Source organism: Arachis ipaensis, chromosome B1 (genome assembly GCF_059453495.1).
Source record: "Arachis ipaensis isolate K30076 ecotype BB chromosome B1, ASM5945349v1, whole genome shotgun sequence".
NCBI lineage: Eukaryota > Viridiplantae > Streptophyta > Magnoliopsida > Fabales > Fabaceae > Arachis > Arachis ipaensis.
Genome location: NC_142436.1, coordinates 5,294,177 through 5,314,094, shown reverse-complemented (window position 1 = coordinate 5,314,094; position 19,918 = coordinate 5,294,177). Strand labels below are relative to the sequence as shown.

The 19,918-nt window shown below is 29.4% G+C and overlaps 2 protein-coding genes and 1 pseudogene across 2 annotated transcripts; 1 reads left to right on the top strand and 2 right to left on the bottom strand.

Moving 5' to 3' along the window:
• Positions 1-7,095: 7,095 nt before the first annotated feature.
• LOC148575601 (ammonium transporter 1 member 3-like) lies at positions 7,096-8,537 on the top strand (annotated as a pseudogene).
• A 1,731-nt stretch (positions 8,538-10,268) lies between these two features.
• LOC107607461 (RING/U-box superfamily protein) lies at positions 10,269-13,174 on the bottom strand. Its single transcript, XM_016309437.3, has 5 exons — positions 12,820-13,174; positions 12,218-12,368; positions 11,535-11,601; positions 11,185-11,422; positions 10,269-10,629 (listed from the first exon to the last, which is right to left on the bottom strand). The coding sequence occupies exons 1-5, from the start codon at positions 12,885-12,887 to the stop codon at positions 10,419-10,421; spliced, it is 735 nt and encodes a 244-aa protein (XP_016164923.1). The 5' UTR covers positions 12,888-13,174; the 3' UTR covers positions 10,269-10,418.
• Positions 13,175-17,040: 3,866 nt separating this feature from the next.
• On the bottom strand, positions 17,041-18,267 carry LOC107616262 (NAD(P)-binding Rossmann-fold superfamily protein). Its single transcript, XM_016318244.3, has one exon. The coding sequence runs from the start codon at positions 18,250-18,252 to the stop codon at positions 17,086-17,088; it is 1,167 nt and encodes a 388-aa protein (XP_016173730.1). The 5' UTR covers positions 18,253-18,267; the 3' UTR covers positions 17,041-17,085.
• Positions 18,268-19,918: the final 1,651 nt, after the last annotated feature.

Below are 19,918 nucleotides of genomic sequence, written 5' to 3'. Positions count from 1 at the left end.
CGTGCAACCGGTCATGAATTTTCGGCCTCTGCAGAATCAAGCTCAAGCTGCAGCAACAATGGCAATTTAAGGGTTTATAGACCTAGGACTAATTTGACTTACATATGGAAACATATCTTGTCACCAGCCACTCTGCACCAAGCTGGCATGCTCATATGCCACACTGACAGCCACCTAAGCAATAGTTAACGGCGTCACTGACGGAATTGACGAAAATTTGACGGAAGGACTAACATTACCAATTTTAAATTTTTAGAGGACAAATTTTATTATCTTTTTTTTACAGGGACTCGTTTGAAGAATGGGCTATCTTTCGGGACCAATTTGACTATTTACTCGGTACATATATACTAGTATATCATTATAACATATCTCCCACCAATAATCTATCCGCTTTATTAGGATAATATAATATGATGATAATGATCCAAAGGAAAATGAATTTTGTGCAGTAACTCAAAGAACAAAGTAAAACAGAAAAAGAAGTTTAACAATAAAAAAAATAAAAGATGTAAAATTGAACTATTATTAATCTTAAGTGTTTGTGTATTTTATATGATAGATTAATTTCCTTTTATAGTACTTAGAGCTAATTTAAAATAAAAACAATAACCAAAACAAATTCAATAATTAATAATTTTATTTTTCAATAATTAAAATAATATTTTCTTTAATAATAATAATTATTGATATATATCAAGAAATTAATGTATCTTAATATAATTTGTATTTGAATAAGGAATTTCAATATAGAGGTCTCAAGTTTTATATTTGAAAGACGTGGAGACATCTCTTTTAAAAAAGTGAATTATTAAATTATTTTTTTTCTTAAGTACGGTAAGTGGTAACACATTAATTTTCACAGAACGATATATCAATTAAATAATTTGAGTTAGTAAAGTGATTAATTCAATTTTTTGTTTTGGAATTTGAAAACTCTCAAATTATCTTTTTACTAATTCTCTCGTATTATTAATAGTATTTTTTCGTTAGTCATTTTGAAATTTTTTTATACATATAATTACCAATTTTATATTAAGTGTGGTCATGAATTATGCTTAAATTTTATAAAGCAAAAAGGACTCGCAAAGAACACGTATGAGTGAATTAATTAATTTAGAACATATTTGATCATATTAAAATTTTAATTAAGTCATTTTATTGTTTGAGATGCTATATTGATATTGTAAAATTTTATATTAGTACTGTATTAATGATAATTAAATTAAAAAAAATTAAATTAATAAATTTAGAGATCATTTGATATATATATATATATATTTTTTTTTTTTTTGTTTTATAGACTATTTTGATAAATGTTTGAAATTTTAAAGAATAAACTGAATATTCTCTCAAACAATGTTAGGGAGACAAAAAAATAGTCAAAATTTGTTTTATTTAGTATTCATTAATTGTTGTAACAATTTATAAATGTTAAATAAAATAAATTCTGGCTAATTTTAACTAAACTGTTTTTGTTACCAAATATTTCTGTAAAATAACATTTCAATTTTTTTTCAAATATATCTGTCTAAATAAAGCTAAGTGTATCTCATGTTTGATTTTTTCCATAAAAGTCAGTTGCATGTAATATCTATTTAAATAAGGCTAAATCTCTCTTATAAAAAATCTAATTAGGAAATTATTTTTTTGTAAATACGGTAATTTGGGTAACACGTGAAAAAAAAATTGACTATGCCTTTGATATAGCATAATTTGCTGCAATGAAAATCAATGCAGTTTTCCTTATAAATATACAATCAAGCTTTATACTCTAATTTCTACCATGCCATATAGTCAATTAAATTAAAACAAAAATTTCTCAAAAAGACTTTCAAAATGGCAAAAGCTTCGATGGTGCTTCCTTGCTTGCTTTTCTTATTTCTCCTAGCATCTGAATCTGGTATTTTCCATCCTCTATTTTTCTTTTCTTATAGTGTTTTCGTCTGTCTCTCTAATTTATGCTTGAAATTAAAATATTATACATATTGTTTCGAAAATTGCTATGAATTAATAGTTTGGTAGGGCTAGCAATCTTTTTATTTTAAATATGATATTCATTTAATACTTGTTTAATACACTTATTTTTTTTAGTCAAATCATATTTTAATAAAAAATAAAAAAAATTGTTAAATATATCTAGACACATTTAAATATTATCATACATTAATATATTCAACTTTATTTTTAACATATATTTTTAAAATAAATTTAAAAATAGTATATATTATTATTTATTAAAATAATAAATTATTTTAAAAATAATTAAAAAATAATTATATTTTAATATCAATAATATTATTATAATTTATATATAAGTCGTGTTTTATGTCTTATAAAAATTGAAATTAATGTGTCATATATTCCGTATCATATCAATGTCAGTAACTTTTTTAGTATTTTTCTATTAGTTCTCCGATCCCATTTGAAAATAAGTATCATTTATAATATATGAAGTAATATCCTAAATTATTGCCAAAAAATTTTTAGTCAGACAATTTATTTTTTAACAAATTTTAATCATCAATTAAATCAATGTAAAATATTTTAGTTTGTTAAATATATTAATTTTGATAAAAATATTAAACAAATCACTCATTGTTATTATTTAATAAATACATAACAGTGCATTAAGAATTTTTAAATTCTCATATCCGTCCTTGTACTAATAACCTGGTATGAAAATTATCTTGTCTAATAAAATAAAAGTTTAGAGATTGATTTAACAAAAAATTTGTTGAGAAAAAATATTCAATAAAAAAAATTTTAAAAACTTATTAGTGATCTAGTCAAACTGATCTATTTAATCGAATTATAATTTTACTAATTTAATTCACTCATTTTTACAAGTGATCTGAATCGACTCATGAGTTACTACTTATTTTTATAATTTTACTTCTAAAGTTAAACTCAACAAGAATTATAATAATATTTTTAACAATCATTTAACTACTAAATATTTTAAAATAAAATGTGTCTTTGTCTTATATATGTTGGAGATTAAATTATTATTTTATTTTCTAATTTTATATAAATTAGGGATACTGTAAGTATATATATTATAAGAATGTAATTTATTAATTTATTGTCTGTAACTAAAATTTTATATGAAATAAACTACAATAAAACATTATTATCCCTTCCCTCCCTTTAACATTTGAGAATTTGTCAGGTATGGCTGAGAAATGTGGGAACGATGGAGATTGCAAGCATTTGGTTTGTCACAGTGTTCCACCTTCTCCACCAAGACCTTGCGTAGCTGGATGCCTTGGTGGACAGTGCGGTTGCATTTGCCAACCACCAAAGCCAGGAGTCTGATCTTTACAATATATTCAACCATATATATTAAAAAGAAAGTTTTGTTAATGAGGATCTTATATTTCATAAATAAGATGTAAAAATTTCACTATATTTGGGATTTTAATTTCAATAAGATCACCTCTGCTCATATTATTTTACTATTGTGATATTATGAGTAATTCTTGGCATACAAGCAATTAAGGCTTGTAAGCCTTACAAGTTCAATTAAAACTAACGCTCAAAACACGCTTCGAACCATTCTTCTTCCTCTTCGTCTTCTCCTTCTTCTTTTCTTTCGTTTCTTGCCTTCTCTTTCTCCTTCTTCTTCTTCTTCTTGTTGCACGTTCTTCTTCCTCTTACTCTTCTTTCTTCTCCTTTTCTTTCGTTTCTGCACGTTCTTCTTCATCGTCTTCCTCTTCTTCTTCATTTACGTTCTTTCTCTCTGTTTTATCTTTTTTTTTTTTCGATTTTTCATGGTGAAATCGTTTTTGAAGAAGAAGAAGCAGTAGAAGATGAGGAGGAGAAAGAGAAAGAGTTCTGAATTATGCATAAGATGTATTTTAACAAATTTTGGGTGTATTTCTTTAAATCCTTTGGGTGTATTTTCTGTAATCCTTTGGGTGTATTTCTATAATCGTTTGGGTGTATTTCTGTAATCATTTTGGGTGTACTTCTGTAATCGTTTGGGTGTATTTCTGAAGTTCTATTATCTTCAAAAGGATTACAGAAATACACCCAAAGGATTACGAAAAATACACCCAAAGTATTTAAGAAATACACCCAAAATTCGTTGTATAATTCAGAACTCTTTCTCTTTCTCCTCATCTTCTGCTGCTTCTTCTTCAAAACGATTTCAAAGCTTGATTTCAGAAACTATGAAAATCGAAAAAAAAAAACGAAGAAGAAGAAGAAGAGGAAGAGGAAGAGGAAGAGAAGAAGAAGAAGAGGAAGAGGAAGAGGAGGAGGAGGAGGAGGAGGAGGAGGAGGAGGAGGAAGAAGAAGAAGAAGAACCGTTCTAAGTGTAGCGCTTTGAAAATAGGAAACGTTGAATAACGCATTAAAAGGCCTAGTAACTTGTAAGACTTGTAAGTCAAAAAGACTTGTATGTGTAGCACTCCTCTGATATTATTATTTCACTCCCGGGTTATGTGCTGATGTGTCAAAAATTAAATGATAATATATATGCTAAAAAGATAAGTAATAAAATGAAAAAAATTTAAGCTAAATTATTAAGAATAAATATACAAAAAAAATTATTTGTATATTAAAATTAGTCATAAATATATTTGTGTATAAATATATTATGTGGTTTAATTTATTTTTAAAATGTATTTATATTTTAACATATATTTTATACTGATAGCTGATTTTGGTGTACACTTATCATAATTGATAAAAGGGTAAAGTATACTTTTTGTCCCTAAAGTTTGACAAAAATTTTAAAAATACCCCTAAGTTTTATTTTGTTTCAATTTTGTCCCAAAAATTTTCGATTTGCATCAAATATACCCCTAACGATTAATTTTTCAAAAAATGTAAGACCAATTCAACAACAATTTCATAAAAACAACCCTCAACCCAAGAAAATCAAGCATAATTTTCATGCATTATTGTTAGATTGGTCTTAATTTTTTTGAAAATTTAGCTGGTAGGGGTATATTTGATGCAAATCGAAAACTTTTAGAACAAAATTGAAATAAAATAAAACTTAGGGGTATTTTTAAAACTTTTATCAAACTTTAGGTAAAAAAAATATACTTTACCCTTGATAAAACTATATGAATAGTTTCATATCCAAATTATCTTAATATATCGACAGAGTAAAATCTTAATATATAGTGCGTAGGGTTAATTATTGTGGTAGTTTCCAGAAATTGCTGGTATAATCGTAACTATTAAGATATTTTGTGTTGGATTGTATGGAAGCGGTTTTAAACTGCTGCAATATGCTCAAACAAGATAACGATGTTGTTTTGTGACAGACACAAGCCACCGCTATTAGGTGTTGCTAATTTTCTTAATTTTTTTCGGTGATTATGAACCACCGCTATTCAAAAAATCGCACGATTTTTTTGAGTCTATTTTTGTCGGTTACAAACCGTCGCTATTTGATGCTGCTAATTTTTTAAATTAAAATATATTAATTTGTTTTTTATAAATATTCTGGGTATATTTTTTTTATTTGTTGGGAGTTATTTTTTAATATTAAAAATTTTATTAATTTTTCACTAAAAATTTAAATTGATGGTGAAAACTCATGAAAATATGATTGTAAAACAAACTAATATATTTATATTAATATGAATGAAGTATATCTCTAATTAATAAAGCTGCATAGTAAAATTAAAAAAAAATGTACACTTCAAATAAAATAACATCAACTCCTAATATCTATCTTCTGCTTTGTCTCTCCAAAAATTTCATGTGTAGCAACATCTAGTGATAGCTCCTTCCCCCCTCCACCTTATCCGTCTCTTTATTTTTTTTTTTTGTTGCTACTTTATCCTCCACTACATTTTTTTTCAATTGCTCGATTGTCACCTCTGCCTGTAATTCAAACAACACCTTTTGGGTCTCTTCTGTTTGAGATTCATCTCCCGACAAATGTGAATTCGGACAGAAGAGTTAATTTGGAGTCAGTCTAAAACTCATGCCACGCATTCTATTGCTCTTTTCCGAGAGCTTAAAAAACCAAATCATTTTCAGACAACATTCTAAAGGATTCATCAGGCTGCTCAATCTCCACAATTTTTTGATAAACATAAATAAGTAAACATAAGCAACTACAAACTAAAGCATATTCAACATAATTAACAAGAAACATCATAAAGGATCTCAATGTAGTACTTACACCAACGGCTCGAACTTCTTCATGTATATAAAAGCCATCACTTTGTTTGTGCACTAAGTTCCATAACTCTCCTCTGCTAACTTTTTTCTCTTGTAGTTCCGACGGTAACAATATAGTTTATACCATCACCATATTCTACCCAAATAAAGAAAATATAGCCGAAAATACAGTTTAAAGTGAATTCAAACATAAATTATCTCTTTTTTCCTTCGTCTCACCAAACTTTTCAAATCGTGAGTATGAGTGTATAGTTGTTTTGATCAATTTACAGCATTTTTCCTACAATTCTCCTATTATGCCATCAAAAGTAAGAGGGATTACACACTGAATTTGTCCATGTCAATGTAACATAAATAGTATTATTTTGAGTGAATACCCCACCCGACCCCTGACAATTACCTCAAAAGGACAACGAGGCCCCCAAGAACAAAAAAACACCCAATCCGGCCCCTGATATTTCTTTTTTAGGACTGATTAGTCATTGTGCAAAAAAAAAAAAACATTAACTTTTTTTGGCACGGAACCTCGTTGTCCTTTTGAAGTAATTGTCAGGGACCGAATTAGATTTTTTTTTTTGTAAGAGCCTCGTTGTCTTTCGAAATAATTATCAGAGGCTGTTTTGAGTTTTATTCTATTATTTTTTTTTATGAATTTAAAATAAGTCACTTGGGTCTGGGTGTCAGGTTTATTGCGATATTGAAAAAACCATGTCTAATACTCTTTATCAATTTTCGACAAATATTTTTCAATATTTTGTTCAAACGTCTTTATTGATTCGTAATACTCATTATACAACCTATTACTTATATCCTTCTAAGAGTTCCCCATAAGTTAAATCTTATTCCTATATCACACACATATGTGTTACGATTTCCTTAATTAGTTCTTATTTCAAAGTTCACATGCACACATTCACTCATCATCTTTCAATAATACAGAATTTCATGGAGGCTTCGTGGGAACAAAGTGTCACATATAACACATTTTATCATCACAATCTACCTACTCTTCTCTGCCTACCTTGTCTTTGTAATGCAAATTGGCTTTGCAATGATATGTGCTGGATCCGTACGTGCCAAAAATGCCATGAACATAATGCTAACCAAGGTGGTTGATGTTCGTAGCATCTCATTCTACCTTTTTGGATTTGCATTTACATATGGAAATTCCAACCCTTTCATTGGAACTAATTTGTTTGCTCTAGCCAACATTCCAAATGGCACATATGATTATAGTTTTTTCCCTTTTTTTTGGGTTATCCATGCTATTCCCGACCCAACCGACTAAGGACTAATGCATCGTGAATTGAAGCTATATTTAAGAGTTTGTCGTTGATCAATAGGTTATTACATACACAAGGCAGAAATTTTTTTTTTTGGTTTATCCAAACGGTATCTCTCAACCCGACAGAGCCGTCGCGAATCTGAGCTCCATTTAAGGGTCTGCCGTTGGTCAATGAGTTGCTGCATGCATAAGGCGGGGTTCGAACTCCCAATACTTGCTTAAGCGGATGAGTGAGTTGACCACTCAACCAACCCAAGTTGATTACACAAGGTAGAATTTTAATCCCAGACACTTATTTAAACTTACTAATGAACTAACTATTAGACCAACCCAACTTGGTTTATAGTTTCTTTGTTTACCAAAGGGCTTTTGCTATAGATGTGCCAGGGATCATAAGTGGGTCCATAGCTAGCTGAGAAAACCCAATTTAGAGCATATCTTTTTTTTTTTTTTGGACGTGTATTTAGAGCATATCTTGTTTTCTCATTCTTTCTTAGTGGGTTTGTGTACCCAGGTGTTGCCCATTGGGTTTGTTCATCCAGTGGTTGGCCAAGTCCAAGGTCAAGTGAGCTGTTCTTGGGCTCAGGAGCCATTGACTTTGCTGGGAGTGAGAGTGGTCCATATGGTTGGTGCCATTGCAGGCTTAAACATCTTCAAATTAAAAATGAACTATGATGACCCATTAGAGGCAGCCCGATTGCATGGTGGGTGTGGCACTTGGGGCTTCTTGTTTACAGGGCTGTTTGCCAAAGAAGAATTTGTGATCCAAGCCTGCAATTCAGGTTCCACAGGAGTGGTAAGACCTTATTGTCTAATACTTGGAGGTGGATTTGGATTGATTGGAGCCCAAATTGTTGAGATTTTTGTAATCTTTGTATGGGTTAGTGCAACAATCTGGCCCATGTTCTATGCCTTGAACAAGCTTAAATTGCTGAGAATCTCCATTGATGAGGAAGTTTTAGGCCTTGATATCTCAAGCCATGGAGGGTATGCTTATGCTCATGATCATGCTCATCAAGAGAATAATGATCCTCGTTCTCATGCAGATTATATGCATATTCAAGATGACCAATCAAAGTTTGATTTTATGATTCTAGGGTGATAGTTGTGTAAAACCTTATCTAAGAATACAATCACAAAAGTTGGAATCTCTAGTTACTAATATGTCACATTTGGCATTAAGTATGGATTCGGAGATTGAAATTTTTTTCTTCTTTAATTTTAATTTCCTGATTTGATTAATATATTAAATTGTTAGAATGACTCCACATGCCAATTTTATCATAAAACTTAAATGAATTACTAATTCCGAATTTGTTATATGGACACTCAAATTCGAAGCTAAGCAAATTCTTTAGTTAAGATTTTTTTTAACTTTAATTTTTAAGAACAAAATTAAAACAAAGAATAAACAAAAAAAATGTCTAACCATTTTGGCTACATTTGATGTACAAAAACATTTTCCCCATTTACCATAAATATTAATTTTAATATTTCTAATTTAAAACATTGAGATAATTAGGATGCTAATTGCTACCTAGTCAATTGAAACAAGAAAACAAGGAAATGAGCATTGAAAAATGAGGATTTGGATCCTCTAAAGTTTGAATTTCACTTTAGAGAGTAAAGTGTGATCTTCTACCTTTGAATAGTTTCTCTTTCATATTTATTATTGATCCCACCTATAAAATTAATGTGAAAGATCACATTTTTCTCTCTAAAGTGAAATTCAAACTTTAGAGGATCCAAATCCGAAAAATGAAGGTTCAGAAGCAGATGAACCTATCTTGAGTCGCACACCAAAATATCATGAATGGCATGGAATCTTGCCAAGTGGGGTTGACAGAAGTGACAGCATTAAAATGTCACCTTCCTATCCATCCAATGTCATTGTGTACACGTTATGGATAAATGGATGACACATCTTTCATATCATTTAATTTTGTGCATGTTATTAACCATATATGACTCAGACTCACCCGTGCTTTGGTCAAGCTCAACCCAACTTTTAGTGCTAAGAAGATAAGCTTATTGCCGTATTAATAACATTTTAAATTAATTACCATTTTTATTGAGAAATCAATGTATTTAAATATATAGTATTTATATATAATTTAGAATTTAGCCAACCTGTTTTCTAAAGGCAAAAGTTAAAATTGATAGTAATAGAAAGTTTTAAATACTTTATTTTAAAATACACAAAAAATTCATTCAGAAATTTAATTTTTACATCATTTTTTATAAAGACTTTCTTAATTTGTAATTTTATCATGTCTTTAGGACACATATTAATTAAACCCTATAATGTATACATTAACTTTTAATTAAAAATAAGAGCGATAAAAAATGCTAAAATATTATACAAAATTTTTAATTCTAATTATCATCAATATACAATTACTTTTATTAAATAATCCAAAGTTTAATTTGCCAACTACTTTGAATATTAGTTAAATTTATTATTAATAAAAAAATTTACATTTTTAATAAATATATTAAAATCCTAACTATTTCATTTATCTATAAAAAATTTTCATTAAATATCTTAATTGGTATTTTTGGAACACTTTTAACACAACTTTAGGTTCAATAGTCTACAAATAAAATTTTAGGATGACATCAACTTATTGATACAACAGACAAAACCTTTCTCTTAAATCTTCCCACTTCTGTTCTCTATACCTAAAATTTTCACAACTCTCAAGTTTTTGTTACTATTATTCTAGCAAATATCTAAAATGTATTGAAAATTTTGAAGCAAAATTCTTTTTCTTTTCTTTCTATAAAAGTTGTATTTTAAACCAAACCTATCCTAAGCAACTGAGAGCTTTAGTTGGCACAACAGAATATGGTAATACATAGCAACAAGCCATCAAAATTATATACAATTAAATAAAATTATGGTCTAAAAGACTAAAACACATGTACAACTACAAATTTCAGGTTACATTCACATTTTTCCAAAATTCTTTAGCCAATCCTCTCACCTTAGGAATGGATCATAGGATACATGTCTTGGGTCAGGAATTACAAGGGGCAACTTCTCTATATACAGAAATAGCATCTTGGAATTCTCTCTGTAAATTGTGCCAACATCAACAATGTCACTCTTGTCTGTGTAAATCCAAAGGTCACCAGAGTCCATTCTCTTTAGGCTATCCCTACAGAAGGGGCAAGACTCAGACCTCACAAACCTGAAAGCAGTAATAAAGCATACATTCTTGTCAATGACTCAATGGTATTATGCTTTTCATAAAGAAGCAATTAGATAAGATAACATTCATGACTTTATTGTATTGAGAGATCACTATCTTGACTTTTCATTTATTATTTTCTAAATCGACACTTACAATGTCTTTGAAATAAAGATAGATAAGGTCTTAAGGAATTCAGGGTCCCCAAAAAGGACTAGTCCTACCAGATTTTGCCACAAAAAAGATTTTTCTCATTGATATAAAAGATGCTATGAAGAGCTTGTAAAGATAATGATTATTCTGATTTCTTTTTTTTTTTTAAAGTTGAATGGAGAATATATACGCAACATAGAAAAATAGATAAATTTAAAACCCAACATGCAAATGTGACTTTAACAATTCAGATATAAACATAATTATTAAGCTCAAGTTTAAATAATTTGGGTGAGATAATCTTAGTTCGGTTAAAATTCTCGACTTTATTTATTATAGAAAATCTAACAATATTGAGGAAGATTAAATGAACAATAGAAGACCAAGAAAAGAATTTTTTACCAAGATCTGTAGCAATTCAAACACATAGTGTGGCAGCAATTAGGCAGCACAACTTTCCCTTTCACCTCCAAGCAAACACCACATTCCTCTTCTCTTTCATTGTCAATTTCATATTCTCCTCCTTTCTCTTCAAAATCACTTTTACTTTGGTACCTAAGCAAATACATTTCCTTCTGTTTTCTTTCCTCCAAATCCGTGATCCCTTTCTGGAGTTGTAATAAAGCAGGGAATATCACAGCTGTTTGAACATCCAAATAAAAAAAAATCAGCAAATATGTATGTACTATGTAGTATATTCTGATTTTCGAGATCATAAACGAGCACACTAATATTTATCACAAGTTACTTACAGTAAAATTGCCTAATACTTGCTTTCCTTTCATATATTGACATGGTATTCTTCCCACTTCCACAGTTCTGCATAAATGTATATGAATTATGCTATTATTCTGGCTGTGTAGCATTATATTTCACTAATGTAGAAAATACATGACTTAATTAAAATATTTTTACACATCGTAGATAATTATAATAGCAAGTATTATTTAGGATGATAGAAGCTTTTATTAGGGATTGTGATCGCATATGTGGGTTTCCAACCTGCTTCCACCCAGTCATAGCGAATTAGCAACCCGACCCTACTCACCCAATCTTCACTCTTAATATATAATGTACATGTTCATAAAAGGAAATATACATATGATGAACAAGTAGAGATTTGAATCCAGATTCCTCTATTTTGTATAAGTACTTAGCACACTAAACTAGTAATTCAATTTACTAACAATATATTATGAAATGTGAAAACACTAAATATTGTATCTGAGTGAAAAATAAATTTGTTTTTGTGAGTCGAATAAGGTTAAGTAGAGTCAAATTGAGAGGTTTAGAATGTCATTAAAGTTTGAATTGAAGGGTTATACACCCTGTCCTATCTATTATAACCCTAACTTTAATGAATTTCTATTATTGATTGAAAGAATAAAATTATTTTATACAGTAAATGCATAGAAATTAAATGATAAATATATACCACGTAAATTAGGATTCTGAGGAGACCAAGAGCAGCAGCAAGGCGAAAATCTGCCCACTGAACAAGAAACAGAAAAATGGGGGCTGCTGGACTGTATGATAGTCTCATCTGATAGCATCCTCCATCTTTATCCCTTGGATTACTTAATGCCCTGAATTCAAACAAGAAAAAAAGAACAAAAAGCGCATGAAAAAAAAAAATCTAGAACTCTGCTAAAAAAGAACATGAATGGTAGCAGGAAGACCACAAAAAAGTTTTCAGGAAAATATTGCACACTGAAGAATGTTATCCGAATTTTCAACAAAGGTAATGTATCAAACACATGGTAGGCTAGCAGATAACTGCAGAATTTCTATTTTTACTTGTTTTTGCAGCTTTCTGGAAACAAAATTTCAGTTTCAAATTTCAAATTTCGAATAACAAAAATTGCCAAAGAGCGAACCGAACATTCAATTCTAGACAAAAAGTAGGTGACTCAATCACCACGGCATTATTACGAAGCACCGTATAAAGCTAAATTATCATTCAAACAAGATTTGAATTTAGTACTACAAGGATCACACAAAAACGGAGATTTGAATAATTGAGAGAAAGAGACTTACAGTGTATTAGCATACTGAATATCAGCTTCCAAAGTTTTGAGGGAATCCTGAAAGGAGCACTTTCCCATAATAAGAAAATTTATGTTTTTCCCGGAAAATCTTTTTGCATGAGAAAAATAATTGATATGAGAGAATTTATGCAGCAATATGATAGTGAGTGTGACAGTGACAGTTTCACAGTTTTCTCTTCCCGCGTCTGCCTCAGTAGCTAATGGTTTTGCTTAACTGGATTTCGGTATTCACGAAAAGACAATTTTGCCCCTAACTTTATCCATTCGAGACTTTTTGTACTTTGCTTTGCTTGGCTTGTTTGACAATAGAGATTTGTTCTTTTGTTAATTAAACAGCATTGATTACGAGATCAACTTAGATGTGTTTATCCCAAAAATATAGGGTAGAAAAGGGAGAAGATATTTGTAGATTAGTTTATCGATAATGTTTTGATATGACTCAACTTTGACGGATTTTTCATTTTTCACTCGATGATTTTGTTATATTTATTATTTAAAAATATATCATATACATTCAACTTAATTTTACTCATAAAGGAATCTTTTATTAAATATCTGATTATCCATGTTATATATATCTCCCTTTTACAATTACATAAATATATAATAATTAATTTGATAATTAATTTTTGAATGCATATAATATTTTTATATAAATTATATGCTAAAAATGAATAATCTCACATGTATTCTCTCTTTTTTTTTTGTTAAGTTTGGGTTGCTTAATGAACTGATTAAGTATCGAAAAAGGAAGCTCACATGTATGATGTATCCGTATCATAAAGGCGAGTGTTGCTTGTTCCCTTAATCAACTAATTTCATTATAAATAAATAATTCTTAACAAGTCTATTTTGGTTTTTAATATACGGTTAATTTGATTTTTCTTTGTTATCAAATATCTACTATCTATTAATTTCTTAGTTTATAAGAAAATTTTAGTAAAATATTAAAGTATCAATATAATTTATTATTTTTGATTGACAGTTAACAGTAATATTTAATATTTAAAAGTATAGATTAAAATTATAATGTTAAATTATTAAATTAAAAAATTGAGCTAATAAAAAAAAATGTTAGCTAAATACAATAAATTTTGTTTGCACTTGAAATTATTTTAAAATTATAAGATTTTAAAAATTTTTATATTTAATTTTTTTTGGTGTTTCACATATCTTTTAGTCTAACATAAAATTGAATTTAAACTCCTAATACTTATTTAAATGAATTAATAAGCTAACTATTAGACCAACTCAACCCAGTTTGTTATATTTCTTTTTTTTTTTTTTTTTTTTTGGACATTTAGTTTGTTATATTTCAAATTTGACATATAAGGAAAGGACTTTTTTTGGGTCTTGATATAAGGACTCAGTTTGATCATTCAAATTTTAGCCCCTCAAAGCTTACCCTTCTTCACCTTGTCCAATAATCCCGAAAACCCAATGGGAGAGGCAGAGATTGCTGCTAACCCAATTAGTGAGGAAGAAGTGTCTGAAGAAGAAGCCCAATAAATTGAGGCCCATAATGACTCGTGAGAAGAGACTTCGGTGTGGGCTAAAGATAGGATATTGTAGGGAATCATTCTCTTACGTGAAGAGAATGATTAGGGAAGACAATAAATGTGCAGATTGTTTGGCGCGCAAAAGTTTAAATCTAGATTCAGGATTTTATTTTTGGGATACTTCTCTTAGAGATGTGCTTAAATTATTAGTAGATAATGAACAAGGGACATCTCTGCCTTATTTAATTTCAGTGTAGTTTTTTTTTTTTGGGCTCTGACCCGTCTTAATACAAAAAAAAAAAAGTTGACTTGAAGAGGATCAATGAGGGTAGAAAGAATACAGATCATGCCTTCATTCCTAATCGAAGCTAAGCAAAGTTTGACTTTGAATGAGTTGTAAATTGGATGGTATGCTGAGAATAATGAGGTGCTAGGTATGCTTTACCCTCTAGAAACAACAAGCCTTGAAACTAGTCTTGAGAGTAAAATTTCAAATTTATAAATTATTAAAAAACACATAAAAAAGATGAAAAATTAAAAAATTAAAAAAATAAGTTAGGATTTTTTTTTTGTTTAATTAATCTATATTGAGGGTTTGTGGTTGGCCAATAAATTACTGCATACACAATGTAAAATTCAAACTCTCAAGAGTCAATACATACTTAATTGAATTAGTGAGCTAATTACTAAACTAGTCCAATTTGATTTGAGCAAGAACCAATATATATATATATATATATATATATATATACGCACTACTAATTGTTTATTTAAGAAATAATATTAGTATCTTTCTTCTTAATTAAGAAACAAATACCTGTCTTCTTAATTAAGGGAGCTCTGAGCTCACATAATTATATATTGAATTTATAGGTATTAAGTCTCATTGATTTGGTATAGATTGCCTATATTATTGTTGAGATAGTGCTGGTGGGAAATCTTCTGCCTAGTTGGTTTAATTGGCCATTGACCTTATAATAATAGAATGGCTAAATAAAAATAAATAAAATACTACTTGTATGTATATCTCATTAGTCTAATGCACCTTGTGATTCAAGTGCTTCTATAGTATTCATTTATTTATCTTTTAATTATGTTAGTAGGATATCACCAAAAATAAAGGGGAGGGTTATCTCCATAGAAAAATCACACAGCCAGGGAACATTGTTGTGCAAAAGAAGGTAATATATATTATTGAATTGTGGTGGTCAAACTCCACCATCACATGCATAGAAGATAGAACACCCTGCCACTCATTATTAAATAATAATAAAAAATGGAAACCTATTTTGTTGTGCTACGTGATTGTCTCCATCGTCACAAAAGAGATATCCAATTTTGAAGTCAAAGCTAAAGTATTTAGAAAGTATCAATGTGAATTGTATTTAGAAACATAAAATGCAAATAATTCCATTAAACTTTTGCTTACATGTTCCACACCATATGATATCAAATTATTTAAAAAAAAAATTGTACCAACTTATCTTTTAAAGTTACTCTGCTACTAAAAATTAATTTGCAAATAGAACACATTAATAAAAGGGATAATTATTTTTACATATTAACTATTGTATAAGAGGATCAGAAAAGCTCTGCATACAAGTCATTAGGGCTTGTGTGCTTTACAAGTTAATTAACGAATAAACTCCAAAAACGCGATGTAAGGTCTACATTCTTCTTTTTCCTCCTCTTTCTTTTTTTCTTCTTCTTCTTTTCTTTCGTTTCTTGCCTTTTCTTTCTCCTTCTTCTTCTTCTTGTTGCACGTTCTTCTTTCTCTTCCTCCTCTTCTTCTTCTTTTCTTTCGTTTCTTACTTTCTCTTTCTCGTTCTTCTTCTTCTTGCACGTTCTTCTTCCTCTTCCTCTTCTTATTTTCTTTCGTTTCTTGCCTTCTCTTTCTCCTTCTTCTTCTTCTTGCTGCACGTTCTTCTTCCTCTTTCTGTTCTTCTTCTTCATTTATGTGCTTTTCTTTCTGTTTTCTTTCTTCGTTATTCTCGATTTCCATTGTTTTTTGACATCAAGCTCTGAAATCGTTTTTGAAGAAGAAGTAATAGAAGATGAGGAGGAGAAAGAGAAAGAGTTCTAAAATATGCATAAGGTGTACTTCAACGAATTTTGGGTGTATTTCTTAAATCCTTTGAGTGTAGTTTTGTAATCCTTTGGGTGTATTTTTATAATCGTTTGGGTGAATTCCTGTAACTGTTTGGGTGTATTTCTGTAATCCTTTGGGTGTATTTCTGTAATCGTTCGGGTATATTTCTAAAGTTCCATTATCTTCAAATTTGGCAAGAAAATTGTTTTCATGAAGGAAGAAGAGTCATTCATAATGCATGATGAGTAGCGCGCTTTGGAAACAGGAAGTTGTTGAATAACGTGCGTTTTATTTACTCTTGAATGTAGAAGTGTGTAATGCGTTAATTAAGTGTAATGCGTGTGTTTTATTGGACTTATAGAACTTGTAAGCCAAAAAGATTTGTATATGTAGCAGGCCTCTAAGAGGATTATTTACAATTTTTTCTAGATTTATAGTATTAACAAAAGTGATCATTCGCATGCAGTTGTTTTCATGTAAAAAGTTGAGAATCATTAAATTATAATTTAGTCAAATATATTAAAATATTTAATGATATAGATTTTACATAAAAATAACTACACGTGAATTTTTAATTTTTTATCATTAAAAATTAACATTTCACTGATTACTCGTAATAACATAAGCATGATCCACTTAATTACTCCATAAACACTTGTACTAATTCCTAGGGAATAAGCTTCTCATCTCTCATGCAATCGATCCAATACAATATTGAATTCAATGTCTTATACCTTGCACCGAAACCAAGCCTATCAACTTTATCTCTACTCCCCAAAAGCTTCAAAGGGAACCTAAACAAAGCATCAAGTAATTCCCAATTAGCCAAATTATCAATACTTGTTTGGACCAACCCATTTTCCATCACAATCTCCTCCCAAACATGTTGCTTCTCAGCCATAGCCCTAGAAAACAAGAAGTTCTCAACAAACATCTCTTGTGGAACATAAACACCAAGCTTCTTACCAATAATTGGCCACATCTCTTTCCAAGTGAAACTAAACCCATTAATTGAATTAAAAGCTTCTCCTCCATTTGTGAAAAGGCCTTCATCACATTTTGTTGCTGCCCAAATGTGTTGATCAGCTACAAGCCTAGCATCTGACCCATCAATGTAATTCTCCTCCCAACATTTCTTGGTCCCACCAAACACAAAAGGGAGATTCAAATGCTTACAAATTGCACCATAAACACATAAACTACCCATGAAATTGTAATATGACCTAATAGAACTCCCCAACAATAAACCAGGCCTATGAACAGACCAAGATACCTTAGTACCATTCAATTTCTCCATAAGAAGATCCTCAAGTGTGTAATAAAAGTTAAAACCTTTAGAAATTCTTGGAAACTCTTCATGGTAATAATAGAACTTGTTATTATTATTAGTATTATCAAATGGACCCTGAAGTGAAATATAGTGCTTTGTCCCTGTTTGGAGTGAAACATGCTTTAAATTCTTTGCATTTGGGAACAAAGAACTCAAAGCATTTGACATCATTACCTTGTTGATCTCACAACTCTCTTGTGTCTCTAATGGGAATTGACTTGCCCATGTGACCCAAAACACATGAGTCACATCATGAAGACATGAAAGCTTCTTTTGAGTCTCCAAAGGGTTCAACAAATTGCAAGAAATGAAATGGTAAGAGGGATAATTTGGAAGTGACTCATCAAGAACAATGTTTCTAGCTATGCCATAGACCTTCCAATTAGAAGAAGAAGGTTCTAGAAGCAATCTCCTAGCTAGTTCCCTCCCAACAAGCCCAGTGACCCCAAATATGATTGCAACATTTCTATTAGCATCACCATCATTGGGATATTGCAATGCCATATTTTGTGATTGGGATAATTTGGAAGAGGGTAGTGTGGTGTATTTTCAATACAAACTCAACCATTTTATAGCAATGAATGAATAATGTGAATGGGATCAGGATAATAATATATAATAATAATGTGGACTTTCTAACTGTCCTAACAATAAGGATTATCAAGTTGGGTGTGTCCCTATTGCTATTCTTTTGAGGAGTGTTTCTGGGCTGGCAATTGGTGTTTGTGAAATTGAAATTGTAATAATGCTTGTGGTTCAAGTGAGATTAGAATTCAGATGCTGGTTGTTAACAAGATAAGAGACATGAGTGTGACACAGTGTTATTTTATTGAGTTCTTCAAGGATCGCTACAAATAACTACTTTTATGATTGAGAAACCATTTAACTAAATAATATAATAGAGTAGATGGTCAAATTAGTTTTCGACAGATCATTTATTCTCCACATTAATCTCTAAAAGATTTTTTAATCAAATTCATCTTTCAAATATTTTAAATTAGTCATTTTAGTCATTCCGTCACTTCTGTTGCTAACGACATCAAAATTTGTTTGATGTGACACAACACTATAACATACACCTAGTAATTATAATTAGCGGTTAACATGATAAATTTATGAAATCAGATCAAATCAACCCTAAATTAAGAAATTTTAATGTTTTAAGTTCTCTTTTCAATTAAGTTTTGATTTAATCTAATTTCATAAATTTATCATGCTAATAATCAATTAAAACTCTTATGTATATTATAGTATCACTTAACGTACCATATTAACAAATTTTGGTGCTGTTAATAAAAAAATGACAAAAAATTAATACGATTAATTTAAAATTTTTAAAAGACAAATTTAATTAAAAAATATTTTAAAAACTAATTTAAAAAAATAATCTTTCGAACATGAATTTGATTATTTATCCTAATATAATAACATGTGCTTGTGTTATATGCATTTGGTCTTGGTTGAATTCCAACAAACTTAAGAATGGTAAAAATATAGTAGTTAGAATTTAGTTTTAATTTTTAAAATATTTTAATATTATAAATTTAATGAGTTAATAATTTCATATTTTATGTATTTAATTTACTCTTTATAAATTTATGAGATCTGAATTTCTCTTAAAAGTTTATCGTAAGTTAACATATTATTATATGTACAAAATAATATTTAAATTTACGACACTTATTTATACAAATGAACCAGCAAGTTTCTCGACTAATAATTCAAACAGATTAGACTAAGGCTTAGTTTGGTAAAACTTTTACTTTTCAAAAGTAGCTTATAAAAGTTAGCTTTTAAAAGATGGCTTTTTAAAAGTTGTAACATTTATATTTGGTAAATCAAATTAAAAATAATTTTTAATAAACATAAGCAACATCAATTGTGCTTGGTAAAATAGCTTTTAAAATTTAAAAATACTATAATAGACATAAACGCAAACATTAAATTTGAAAATTAGTTAACATATGAGGTTATATTAGACTTTTAAATTTTAAAAAGCACAAGCCAACTTTGAAAAGCTCTATCCTAGGTGCTTTCAAAAGTACCCCGATCTTTTAAAAGCTACAAGCACAAGCACATCATCTTTTTTATTTACCAAACACAAAATGAGGAGCTTGAGCTTTTAAAAAGTACAAGCATCTCTTCAAAAAGCTTTACCAAACCAAGCCTA